At 40.1% G+C, this 12942-nt stretch overlaps 1 protein-coding gene across 6 annotated transcripts in view; it reads right to left on the bottom strand.

Moving 5' to 3' along the window:
- Window positions 1-12942, bottom strand: part of PHTF1 (putative homeodomain transcription factor 1) — a 33322-nt gene that overhangs the window by 9276 nt on the left and 11104 nt on the right. For all 6 annotated transcript variants that reach the window (XR_014169571.1, XM_081916324.1, XM_081916323.1 and 3 more), the window contains exons 6-11: window positions 8144-8309; window positions 6837-6980; window positions 5731-5869; window positions 3783-3953; window positions 2473-2550; window positions 597-815 (exon numbers count right to left, since the gene is read on the bottom strand). Coding sequence is in view for 5 of the 6 variants with exons in the window: in XM_081916324.1 (XP_081772450.1) it covers window positions 597-815; window positions 2473-2550; window positions 3783-3953; window positions 5731-5869; window positions 6837-6980; window positions 8144-8309 (917 nt within the window). In the remaining variant the exon portion in view is untranslated. The remainder of the gene's footprint in view (window positions 1-596; window positions 816-2472; window positions 2551-3782; window positions 3954-5730; window positions 5870-6836; window positions 6981-8143; window positions 8310-12942) is intronic.

Here is a 12942-nt window from a genome sequence, read left to right as displayed (position 1 = left end):
TGTTTTATCACTTGCTGCTTTGAATCAGCATGGCTTCCACCAATAGTACATTTTCTGAGCACTTGAAGGGCACAATATTTTATACTTATGCTTGCCCAGAGAGTGCCTTTATTTCATATGCAAACTGTACTAATGTCACAGGTACATATCAGAAATTTTCTCCAATTTGACAAACAAAACTCCTTTCACTTTGAAGAATTTCTTTAGTAGGAGGCTTAGGGAATATAACTCTCCAATGCCCCATAGCCATTGCTGAGACTTTGTCACTTGAAAAATCACTGTCATGCACCAGGATTCAAGTCTCCCACGCCATTTATGAAAATCTCCTTAGCCCTGCCATTGTATCGCTGAGGCCATCTAGCAGAATGTGCCTAAGCTAACACTCTTTCCTGCTGAGTGGGAATACTCCGGAACGGAACCACACACTCAACTACACTCCCAGATAAGTGGCAAAGAGAAGTGACTTTTGTGCACAGAAACTCCTGACAAAGGAGTTTCATGCCCTGTTGCTTGAGGGGGAGATTTTAGCAGTTTGACTCTAGCTTTTCATTCACTTAATTTACAGCGATGGGGAAAACACTTCGCATGTTACAAACCTGCTGGAAAACATCCTCCTTCAGATCACGTTTGCTTCCCTTTGCTTCTTTTCCTTTGGCTCCCTCGCTGTCACTGGTGTAGGAGGAGCGGTACTCAGGCCCGTGAAGCAAATCATCCCACAGCACATCTTCCGTCTCAGAGTCATGGCGGGTGCTGGATGAGTCTCTGTGGGATGCACTGCCACTCCGAGATCCACTACTATGATAGGATCTGGACTCCTACAAGGAAACATCATGCCAACTGATTCAGCTGAGACCAGTCACTAAATGGCCACTTCAATGAGGCCCAAATTGCCCCTGTACACTAGCCTGTACAATGCTTTACTGATTTAAGCTGCGACGCAGCAAACAAGCCCAATCCTATTCCTAGCAAGAAAAATTGTCTGCCATATGTTTTCACTGGGTCTGCTAGCTTAGCATTTGCTACAAAGTCCCCCTGCAAAGGGAATCATGTAACCGTGCCCTCCAGGGACCAGAGAATCATGCTGAACTCATGTACTTACACTCAATAGGGTGCTGATAGCAAGCATAAGTATTCTCAGTGGTAAGAAAGAGCATGCATTTCAATCACAGATTGCAGAAATGCATACCAGGCAACTGCTACAATCACTAGCTTCTCAAGTGTGTACTTGTGACTGAAAACACTCTCCTCCTCTTCTTCAAGTAGCCTGGAAAAATCACATGTTTTCCCAAACTGGCTGCTGACAAGGTTTTGGTGAGGATAAAATGAAAGCCGGTGGGAGAGAGACATGGGCACTACCACAAAGTACATATGCAATAGACAAATGTGTCCTATACACATCCAGAAGCATTGCAATATGTAATGCAGGACCCTAGAGACAAGCTAAGAATAGGGATACTTCACCTGCCCAGAATTTAATTTTGCAGCAGAAAAAATAGTGTTAGATAAACCAGTTTATGTGCTAGTTTTCTGCTTTAATAGATTCATTGGAGCTCCAGTGCACCAGTGAAGTCAACATTTTTATGACTTGCCAGTGGTGGAAGGCAGGTAAGAAGATTTAAATTTTATTTCATACAGAAATAAATTTGGTTTTAGAAAGGAAAGAGCAACATATCTGCTTTAACACAAGAGATCAGTGTCCAAAGAACACCAGTCACAGAGCACTGTGTGATATTTTGGGGTGAATTTTATTGTCAGTGGAGAGCTTTAACAAAATGCAGTTTCTCAGTAGAAACAAATTTTTAAGCAGTGAAATCAAGAGATCCCCACTGTTGAAGAGTCAATGAAAAAAGCCATTCAATGTTCAACAAAAATCTCCCATTTCTCCACTCTGATGCTATATAAAATGTCATGATTTCCCTTTTCACCCCCAAAACTAAGTGGGCTATACACTTTAGAATCTTGTATTCCTAAAAATAAACTGGCCTGTTCCTTTGTTCGCTTTTAAATAGAAGTGGTACACCACAGAAGAACATTTTACCGTTACAACAAGAATGCATTCTGAGTCTCACATTGGGTATAGCAAAGCATGATGAATATTTGAGTCAGCTACAGGTATACCTAGAGATATTTAGCCAAAAGATGCAATACTCAAGTAAGGAGCACATATTTATTCCCATTCTGCTGACTATGAACTGCTCAATGTGCCTTTTCAGACAATGCAAGGAGCAGACATTGAGATAAAGTAGTATGTTTCAACTGGAAACAGGTGTCATTCATTTCATTTTCCATCATCACCTACCCAATTAAAGTTGCACTGAAAGGGTCATGTCATTTAAGAATAAAACATCAGCAACTATTTCCTCACATAGGACTAAAGATAACCCCAAATTCAAAAAGGGTCATTATCTGCATCCAGGCTCTTCAACTTATGTGACATACTGTAATAATCTAAAATTTTGGGTAAACTGGTACCTCATGAATAACTGTTGCGTCCAGTTCCGATTCCTCTATGCTGTCAGAGTCTTGCATAGATTTCACGACCTCCTTGATCTGCCTCAGACCACAAAAGACAGTAAGTGCAGAACTTTTACATGTGGGAATGAACGTACTGTTTCTTATCTTCCCATTTCTCTTGTCCAAAGTGTGTGTGTGCTTGCACACACCCCTACATAAACATAACCAGGGGTGGGGGCTTAGTCCTAATCTTGCTCCTTCACCACCTCACTTTGCCATTTCTTCTTGCCTTCCAACTTGCAGAAAGTGAAGTGGGGTCTTTATGCGAGTTGTAGAATGCTGGAAAATCAGGGTTCTAAAACCCACGGGGAGCCACCATAGATACATACATCTTGCCATCCATACTTCTGAAGTGTACAATGAAAAGGCAAGAGTAGCTAACAGCATTGATATATCAAATGGTACTTTTGCATTACTTCCTTGTGCATAAGGCTCCAATAGCTGGGATTTTTAATTTTAAAAATGCAGGTGTATGATGTCATCTAAATAGCCAAATGATTTCCCTTAAGCCTATGACAACTGCAAACTCTAGCTGCCACTTAGGAGACCATCACCTCCTGTTTTTCTGCTGCCACCACAGGCACCTTGATGTTATATAAGAAGAGGGACCTTCTTATATAACTTTTCTGAAGTTATTTCCTTTCATCAACAGCAAATGAGTTTTGCTTTAAAATTAACTTTAGATAGCTAGAAATGTGAAGCCTCTAATCTTGAACTACTTACTCCTATCATTAACATCTGAAAATACTGTTATCTAAGAAGTATTTTTAATAGATTTATTTTTATCTTCATGTCTAAAATCCTTATGCTTTATTTTCTTTAAGTACCATTAAACTCATGTTTCATTCTGGGTTTACTCTAGAACAAGCAAAACTACTGAGTCTACAGGGATAGCGAGTCAGAAAAGGCCTTTGGGTACCAAAGGGTACCAAAACAGAAAGGCATCATCCTAGATGTCAGTGTCAGTTCTGTGATTCTATTTTATATTTTATTATGTCCATCTAGAACACAGACCGTATCAATACATTAAATGTACTAGAAAATGTGGCTTTCATTTTATGTCAATTCCCAATAAGCATTATTCATTTCATTTTCAGGCATCCCCAAGTACTGAGGAGTTGAAATACAAATAAAATTTGTATCAAATAAAATTTAACAGCTTATTTTCTAGCTGCTTCTGATCAAAGATGACACCCAAGCTGGGTCTGTGGAAGTGGAGTAATTACTTCTCTAAGACAGCAATCACTGTTACAGAAACTGTAACTTACCTGTGATACTGATTGGTTTGGAGAAGCAGAAGTAGTTACAGAAGGTTTCCTGCTCTGATTTTCACTAGGGGCACCTTCTACACTTCTGCGCAACAAAATGTTCTGACTCACAGCATCTGTATCCTCCTCACTTGACAGCTCATCAGAAACCCCAGAGCGCCTGGCATTAACCTGAAAAGAGTACAAGTTAGAATCAAAGCTAGTCAACATCATGCAGATCGAACTCGGCATGTTCATGTAGCTAATCTGTGTAATAGTGACCAGTAAGTAGAAAACTGCTTGTTAATAGTACCAACTAAACACTACAGTGGTACCTCGGGTTACATACGCTTCAGGTCACAGACTCCGCTAACCCAGAAATAGTACCTCAGTTTAAGAACTTTGCTTCAGGATGAGAACAGAAATTAGCGGCAGCAGGAGGAGGCCCCATTAGCTAAAGTGGTGCTTCAACTTAAGAACAGTTTCAGGTTAAGAATGGACCTCCGGAACGAATTAAGTACTTAACCTGAGGTACCGCTGTACAAGCAAACAACAAAGGAGAGGAATTGCAACCAAAACTTTAGTTTCTGCGACATATGGTTATCAGCATGGTTATTACTCTCCTAAAAGCACTGCCATTTGCTCCAGGCTGTGAGACAGAGGGCTAAGTTGCTGTCAGAAGTACCTGCATTGCTATTTTCCTACATGGTAGCATGGCAAAGTAATCTACCATGTTGAAGGAGTTTGGATGCTATTTTCCTACATGGTAGCATGGCAAAGTAATCTACCATGTTGAAGGAGTTTGGATGCAGTGCAGGTATCCCTACCATCAAGGGGCTTTAAATCTCAGCTTGGCCATGAAACACACTGGGTGACATTGGGTCATTAACTGACTTTCATCTTTCACCACTCATTACAGGTGTGTTCTGAGAATAAAGTTTGGGGGGGGGGACCACATGTGCCACCCTCTGATCCTTGGAGGAAAGGTAGGATTAAAAGAGATAATGAGGTAATGGAAGTCATAACAGAGGTTGTGTTGTACGAAATTAACTTATCTTTTGTAATTCGTATTAACCTTTGGATTTTTTGTTGGCTGTTTCTTTTTGTTTGTTTGTTTGTTTGTTTGTTTGTTTTACAATCAATAAAGCAATTAAAAAAAGGAGAGGTAATGAATAATGATAAAGTAACAAGAATAAGGTAAAGGGACCCCTGACCATTAGGTCCAGTTGTGGATGACTCTGGGGTTGTGATGCTCATCTCGCTTTACTGGCTGAGGGAGCCGGCGTACAGCTTTCGGGTCATGTGGCCAGCATGACTAAGCTGCTTCTGGCGAACCAGAGTAGCACACAGAAACGCCATTTACCTTCCCACCGGAGCAGTACCTATTTATCTACTTGCACTTTGACATGCTAGGTTTGAAGGAGCATGAACCGAGCAATGGGAGCTCACCCTGTCACGGGGATTCGAACCACCGACCTTCTGATTGGCAAGTCCTAGGCTCTGTGGTTTAACCCACAGCACCACCAGTGTCCCTAGTAATAAGAATATGTGGTAACAAAAACAATTCTTCATCCAAAGTAGCCTCCTAGATGATTTTGCAACAGGGGGAAGTCTCAATCCAAAAGCGGGGGCCGAAGGGCGTTTGATGGCAGCCTCAATCTAATCTCTTCCCTTGAGGGATTTTACAGATTTAAACTCCACAGAAGAAAAAAAAAGACATGGTTTTTGACTTTCTGAGCAATATCTAGGCAGGATGAAATTGCTTTGCAGAGTATATTATTTCCATGATTAAATAAATGGCTAATCATTTTAATGATCCATGCTTGCAGCAACAAAGTACATTTTACAAAGCTGTATTCCACGCTTTCTGAAATATGTGGGGGGTTGTGATATATATCACTATTCCTACAAAACCCATTTGACATTTGCATCTGGAAAACTAAAGCATCAAACTCATATCATATCTTACCAGGGTTTTTTCTGCACTTGGTAAGACCGCCTCCTTGGACCGCTGCAAGCTATGGTCAGATCTGGAAATCCGGCGTTTCACACCACTGCTATGTTCTGTTTCAGTCCCTTTATCCGCTACCCGTCTTCCCCTTTTAATCCTAAGGAAGGAAATGCTATAGATAGCATGTCTTCTTTCTACACATTTTTAAAGTGAATTTGAGATGCTTCATAGGAAGTGATCCATACACGAAATAATAAAAATAATAATAAATCAAGAAATGGCAGAGGGATTACAGAATTAGCCATTTCTTTTTCTATCAAAAAAATAAGCACAGACATTCACTGGCTTCTTTCTTTCTTTCTTTTTCTTGGAAATAAAAGAAAGTGTTCCAAAGTTTCAAATCCCTGGAGAAGGCACGGGCAACAGGCCAGACATAATTATGTACAAGAGAAATTTCCCATTGCTATTTTAAAATCTACTGAAAAGTGGACTCTTAAAAAAGATGAACAAAACAATTCCTCTGTCTGACTGAAAACCAGTTGGGAGAGTATTAATTCCTCTCAATAACACCTCATCTTTTATCCCAAAGAGAACAATGCAACTCTCTCCATTTCAGAGGCAAATCACAGTGTGGTACAGTAGCTAGAGTATTAGACAATCACTGGGGAGATGAAGGTTTCAATCCTTGCTCGGCCATGAAGGGCCTTGGGACTGCCACAGCCTAATCTATCTTGACAGGGTGATTGCAAAGTATGATGGTAGGGGCGGGGCTTTTTTCAGTCGGAACTCACCAGAACACAGTTCCAGCACCTCTCAGGTATGCGCCATTGCCATTAGAATAGAACAAGGGAGGTGTTCGTGGTGAGTTCCAGGCACCTCTTTTTCTAGAAAAATAGCACTGGGTAGAGGAGATCCATTTGCACTCTCTTGAGTGTCATGCTTCTCATGCCTAAGCAAGGCCAACTTACATCATTTAAATAAAAACAACTAAATCGCCTACAAAAGACAACATTCCATAAAATTAGAATATGATGTAACAGAGGCAAGGTCAGCAGATAGAAAAATATTAGATAAAAATATATATAATTGCTACCTCCGGAACAAGCCAACACTACCAACCGTACCCCTCCCTGCTCCTTCTCCGCAATACTGAGTCAAAGAAGCTGCTGATTCTGGATGAAAACTCTGACGGCTCCTCAGATCTGCTGAGTTTGTCTAAGGAAGAGTATGGAATGCTGCCATCGCCTCCTGCAAATTTTCGCATTTTCCTACATTAGAAAAAATGTTTTAGCAACAGATCAGAGTTTTGTAAGATGGCCAAACTCTCACTCCTTGAAGAATCCTTGACACATATTACATAGGTGGAAGACAAACATTACCAGTGTGAACTTAGTGTGTGTGGCTGTGTGTGCATGGGTAGAGTCAGATAAACACATGGGAGCATGAATGGAGATAATCCATTGTGACCATAATGAACTGATTATATATGAAATCTTCCTTTCCTCTCTCTCTCTGCCTTCTCTCAGCAGTAGATTGATATGGCTGAGACAATACCAAGGGTCTAGCCATGTACTGCTGAATCTGGCATTTCTGTGGAACCATTAAAATACCAAATTTCCTTCCCCGTGTTCTTAAAAAGAAATACTTGCAAAGGAGCAAGATGTTTTCTTAGAAATTCCCAGATCCAAGAAGTCTTGGTAATGCCACTGTGGCTGGAATGATGAACATTGTTTGGTCTGTATATGCCCTATCGCAGTACACATCACTCCTCACCTATATGATCCTATCTCATTTCCTTCCAACAATTCCCAGGCCTATTGAACTTGGAAGCAGGGTGGGTTCAAAGAGAATTCTAAATCCCCAACAATGCCTGTAATAGCAGTAAGAACTGAAAATACAAATGCACTGCTTCATTCAAGAAATGACAGATACATCCACCCTACAGTTCATGTCATCATGTTCTGCCTGAACCTCTAAGAGTGGAATCAAATCACAACAAGTGTAGAGGCCAACCCTATAACCTCTGCTAGGAGTCCCAGCCAACATGGAAGGGAGAATTTACATACACTCAAGGACACAAAAAGGTGACATTTAAGTACAGTGGTACCTTGGTTCTCAAACTTGATCCATTCCAGAAGTCCGTTCAACTTCCAAAACCATTCAAAAACCAAGACACAGCTTCCAATTGGCTGCAGGAGCTTCCTGCACTCAAGCAGAACCTGCGGAAGCCGCGTCAGATGTTCAACTTCCAAAAAATGTTCACAAACTGGAACACTTACTTCTGGGTCTGCAGTGTTCAGGAGCCAATTTGTTTGTCAGCTAAGCCATTCGTGAACCAAGGTACCACTGTAGTGCCTAACCATATGTTCTAATTCCAGCAAGCACCTTAAAAACTGAGACCCTTTCCAATCTACTGACTTTGCTCTCTCACCTTCTTCTCCGGCCCACACTGCTTCCGTCAATTCCTGATGGCTTCGATAACTGTGTAGATACTATTTGACAGTGTACAGTCCCCATCAGCAGCATAAGGCACAATGGTCCAATAATTTCACTTGCACTCACAACTGGCATCATGTAGTACAACACAATTGCTATGACTGAAGAAAAAAAATGTATGTAAGTTGTCTGCCAGGCAAACCTTTATTTTAGTAATACAACATAAAAACACCTATTTGTTAATGCTGGGAGCCATAATCAAGTGAATAATAAAATAATAATAATAATAATAATAATAATAATAATAATAATAATAATAATAATAATAATTTATATACCACCCATCTGACTGGGTTGAAGATTTGGAAGACTGGTGACTATCTACAGGGCACTCTCTCACACATCCAAAGCCAGCACTTAGCAGGGGATCTCCCCCCACTGCAGTTGATGCAAAAGGGGGCCAATCCTGCTTGGTCCAAGCACATGGAAGAGCTGGTCTCTAGGAAACTCTCACACCTGAACTTGCTCATTTTGGCTGAGCACACAACGGATAACAAGGTGTTGCTGACGGGATGGTTTCATCCTTCAAAAGGAAGGGGGGAAACTTTTACTAGCTTCTCTCCAGCCAACTAAACATGAATGCTTCTGCAAGGCAAAGCAGTGACTACTTTTCTTTTTTATATATAATATTTTTATTGAGTTTATAAAATATAAAAACAAAGGTCAAATTACAAATTTCAATACTTAGACTTCCCCACATCATCCAACCCCTGCATTCTCTGTATTACAAAACATCAGCAATTTGTTAACTTGTTTAAAGAGCTTAATGTATCTTTCATTTTATCGTGTTACTTAATCGCAAAAATGTTGTAACCCAAGTCTTAAAGGTTTTAATTTCAACACAATAAAATTGTTTGATTACTCCACCTCTGTCTTCTTGTACCTTAATTTCCATTTCATTAAATTACAGTTACTGAAGCTATGGTTTCCTAAGGAGTGCATTTTTTAGCATTCATACAGCTTATAGTGTTTTTTCAGATAGTCCTTGAATTTTTCCCAGACTTCCTCCGTCGCTTCTTCTCCCAAGTCTCAGATTCTGCCAGTCATTTCGGCCAATTGCATATAGTCCATCAACTGCGTCTGCCATTCTTCCAGTGTGGGTAGATCTTGTGTCTTCCAATACTTTGCGATCAGGATCCTTGCTGCTGTAGTAGCATACATAAAGAAAATTCTGTCTTTCTTAACCACTTTCTGGTCCACCATGCCCAAGAGGAAGGCCTCCGGTTTCTTGGGTAAGGTAAGCCTAAGTACCTTTTTTAATTCATTATGAATCATCTCCCAAAAGGCCTTCACTTTCGGGCAGGTCCACCAGAGGTGGAAGAATGTCCCTTCCGCCTCTTTACATTTCCAACATTTGTTGTTAGACAGGTGATATATCTTTGCAAGCTTGACTGGGGTCATGTACCACCGGTATACCATTTTCATAATATTTTCCTTCAAGGCACTACATGCCGTAAATTTCATTCCGGTGTTCCATAACCTTTCCCAGTCTTCAAACATAATGTTATGCCCTAAATCCTGCGCCCATTTTATCATGGCGGATTTGACTGTCTCATCCTGTGTATTCCATTTAAGCAGCAAGTTATACATTCTCGAAAGTAACTTGGATTTTGGCTCTAACAACTCTGTCTCTAGTTTCGATTTTTCCACCTGGAATCCAACCTTTTTATCCCCTTTAAACACTTCCTGAATTTGAGCATAGTGTAACCAATCTCGCACCTTGTTTTTTAGCTTTTCCATGCTCTGCAGCCTCCAGTTGTCTCCAACTTTTTCAATTATTTCCCAGTATTTAGGCCAGTAGGCCTCCATGTTAAGTCTCTTACGTGCTTTGGCCTCCGCCGGTGAGAGCCACCTCGGAGTCTTACTCTCCAATAAGTCTTTATATTTTGTCCAGACCATCAAAATTGCCCTTCTGACAATATGGTTTTTAAACAATTTGTGGATCTTAACCTTGTCATACCACAAATATGCGTGCCAGCCAAAAGCATGTTCTCCAGCAAAATCCAGTCTTTCAGCCAGCAGAAGGCTGCAGATTCATAATATAACCTCAAGTCTGGCAGGGCAAATCCCCCTCTTTCTTTTGCATCGGTTAGTATTTTAAACTTTATTCGGGGCTTTTTGCCCTGCCAAACAAATTTAGAAATATCCTTCTGCCACTTTCCGAAACATTCCACCTTGTCCACGATCTGTAGGGCCTGGAACAGAAATAGCATTTTCGGCAATACATTCATCTTTATAGCTGCTATTCGGCCCAACAAGGAAAGTTTCAATCTTGACCATGTTTCCAAATCTCTTTTGATTTCTGACCAACATTTCTCATAGTTATCTTTAAACAAATTCAAATTTTTGGAGGTCAGATACACCCCTAGGTACTTTACTTTTTTAACCACATTTAATTCTGTTTCTTTCATGAACTCATCTGTTTCTATAGTTGTCAAATTTTTTGCTAAAACCTTGGTTTTTTGTTTGTTCAACTTAAAACCCGCCACCCGACCAAAGTCAGAGATTATTTCTAGCACTCTTTTAGTACTGGAGACTGGCTCCTGTAATGTTAATACCAAATCATCTGCAAATGCTTTCAGTTTATATTGTTTCACTCTGACCACAATTCCCTGTGCCAACCGGTCCTTTCTAATCATGTTCAGTAGCACCTTCAGGACTGAGATAAACAATAGAGGAAATAGGGGGCACCCCTGCCGTGTCCCTTTTTCAATTTTAAACTCCTCTGTCACCACGTTGTTTACTATCAGTTTAGCCTTTTGTTCTGAATAGATTGTTTCTATTCCATTTTCAAACCCCCGCCCCACTCCCATCCCTTCCAAGTTTTTCTTCATAAACATCCAAGAAATATTATCAAAGGCTTTCTCTGCATCGATGAAAATCAGCACCGCTCTTGTGCTAAGGTTTGTTTGTAAAAATTCCAAAATGTCAATGATGTTTCTTGTGTTGTCAAACAAATGCCTGCCAGGTAAAAAGCCTGCTTGGTCCTTATGAGTCACTTCATTTAATACTTTTTTAAACCTATTAGCCAAAATATCTGCAAAAATTTTATAATCCACATTTAAGAGTGAGATGGGACGGTAGTTTTTAAGTTGGGTTTTTTCAGTTTCCAATTTTGGTATCAACGTGATGAAAGCTTCTTTCCACGTTTCCGGTGCCTTCCTCCCCTCCATAATCTGGTTGCAGACCTCTAACAAAGGTTGTATCAAATAGTCCTTCAACGTCTTATAATATTTAGAAGTAAGTCCATCCGGGCCTGGAGACTTGCCCAGTTGGAGCTTCTGAATGGCACATTCAATTTCTTGTTGCGTGATGTTACAATTCAGGATTGTTCTCATTTCCTGGGGTATTTTTTGTAATCCATTATTTTTAAGAAATTGATCTACCTCAAAGTCTTTTTGCGGCCCTTGTGAATAAAGTTCTTTGAAATATCTCTGGAAGCATTTTCTAATTTCCTCGGGTTTCTGAACCAATCTCCCTTCGATCTCTAGATTTGTAACTGTATTAAGTTTTTGTCTCTTTTTCAACTGCCATGCTAGCAGTTTCCCACACTTGTTAGCTGATTCGAAAGATCTTTGTTTAATTTGTTTAATTTTCCATTCCACCTCTTGATTTATCAATTTCGAAAATTGTGCCTGGAAAAACTTCACTTCTCTCAGCACTTCCTTCGACTTGGGCCTAGATCTTAATTTTTTCTCTCCTTCTCTTATTTTCTCCAAGATCTTCTCCTTCTTTTCATTCCAGAGCCTTTTCTTAATCGTCTTTTGTTGTATTAGAAACCCTCTCATAACTGCTTTACTTGCGTCCCAGATTATTCTTTTTTCCACGGCAGTCTTTAGATTTATCTCGAAGTAGTCCTTTAAAGTTTTTTGGGCCTTCTTAACAATCTCCTGATCTCTTAATAATGTGTCATTCATTTTCCATCTAAAGGATCCGGTTGTACTTAGTCTCAATTTCATTTTCAAAGCATTATGGTCGGAGCAGGTTTTTGGGCAGATCTCCACTTTTCTGGTCTTAGGTGCCAGTCCTCTAGTTATCCATATTTGGTCGATTCGCGTCCATGTCAGATGAGCTTCAGAGAAGAAAGTTCCTTCTTTCCCTAGAGGGTTCTTGACCCTCCATATGTCAGTCAGGTCCATATTGTCAGTCATTTCAAAAAAGGTTTTAGGTAGTCTGCCGTCTTTCGTTATAGTAGTACTTTGCGATTTATCCATGTTTACAGATGCAACCCCATTCATGTCACCCAACATAATGATGTTGTTGTAGTCTAAATAATCCAGCATAGTCTCGTGCAGCTTCCTAAAGAATTCCGATTTTCCTTCATTTGGGGCGTATATTCCTAATATCAAAAATTTTTCTCCTTGTGTCTGAATTTCAATCGCCAAAATTCTGCCCTGTTCATCTTTAAATAAAAAATTAGGTGACAGGCTCTCCTTTGCATATATCACCACTCCTCTTTTCTTAACTTTGTCCGATGAAATAAATTCTTGGCCTAATCTTTTGTTGATTAACACTTTTCTATGGAGCCTTGTCACATGTGTTTCTTGCAAGCAAATAATGTCCAATTGTTCTTTTTTCAAAATATGAAATACTTTTTTCCTTTTTTCTGGAGAATTTCCGCCATTTATGTTCCAACTAAGAAGTTGCAGAGACATCCTTGATCAGTTAGTGGGTGTCACAATTGGGTATCTAAGTTTCCCTCCGATCCCGGAGGTGGTGGTGCTGGTCCAGATC

Source organism: Podarcis melisellensis (genome assembly GCF_964234715.1).
Source record: "Podarcis melisellensis genome assembly, chromosome: 6".
NCBI classification, from domain to species: Eukaryota; Metazoa; Chordata; class Lepidosauria; order Squamata; family Lacertidae; genus Podarcis; species Podarcis melisellensis.
Note: the sequence above shows the minus strand (reverse complement) of the source record. Positions and strands in the feature narration are given on the sequence as shown.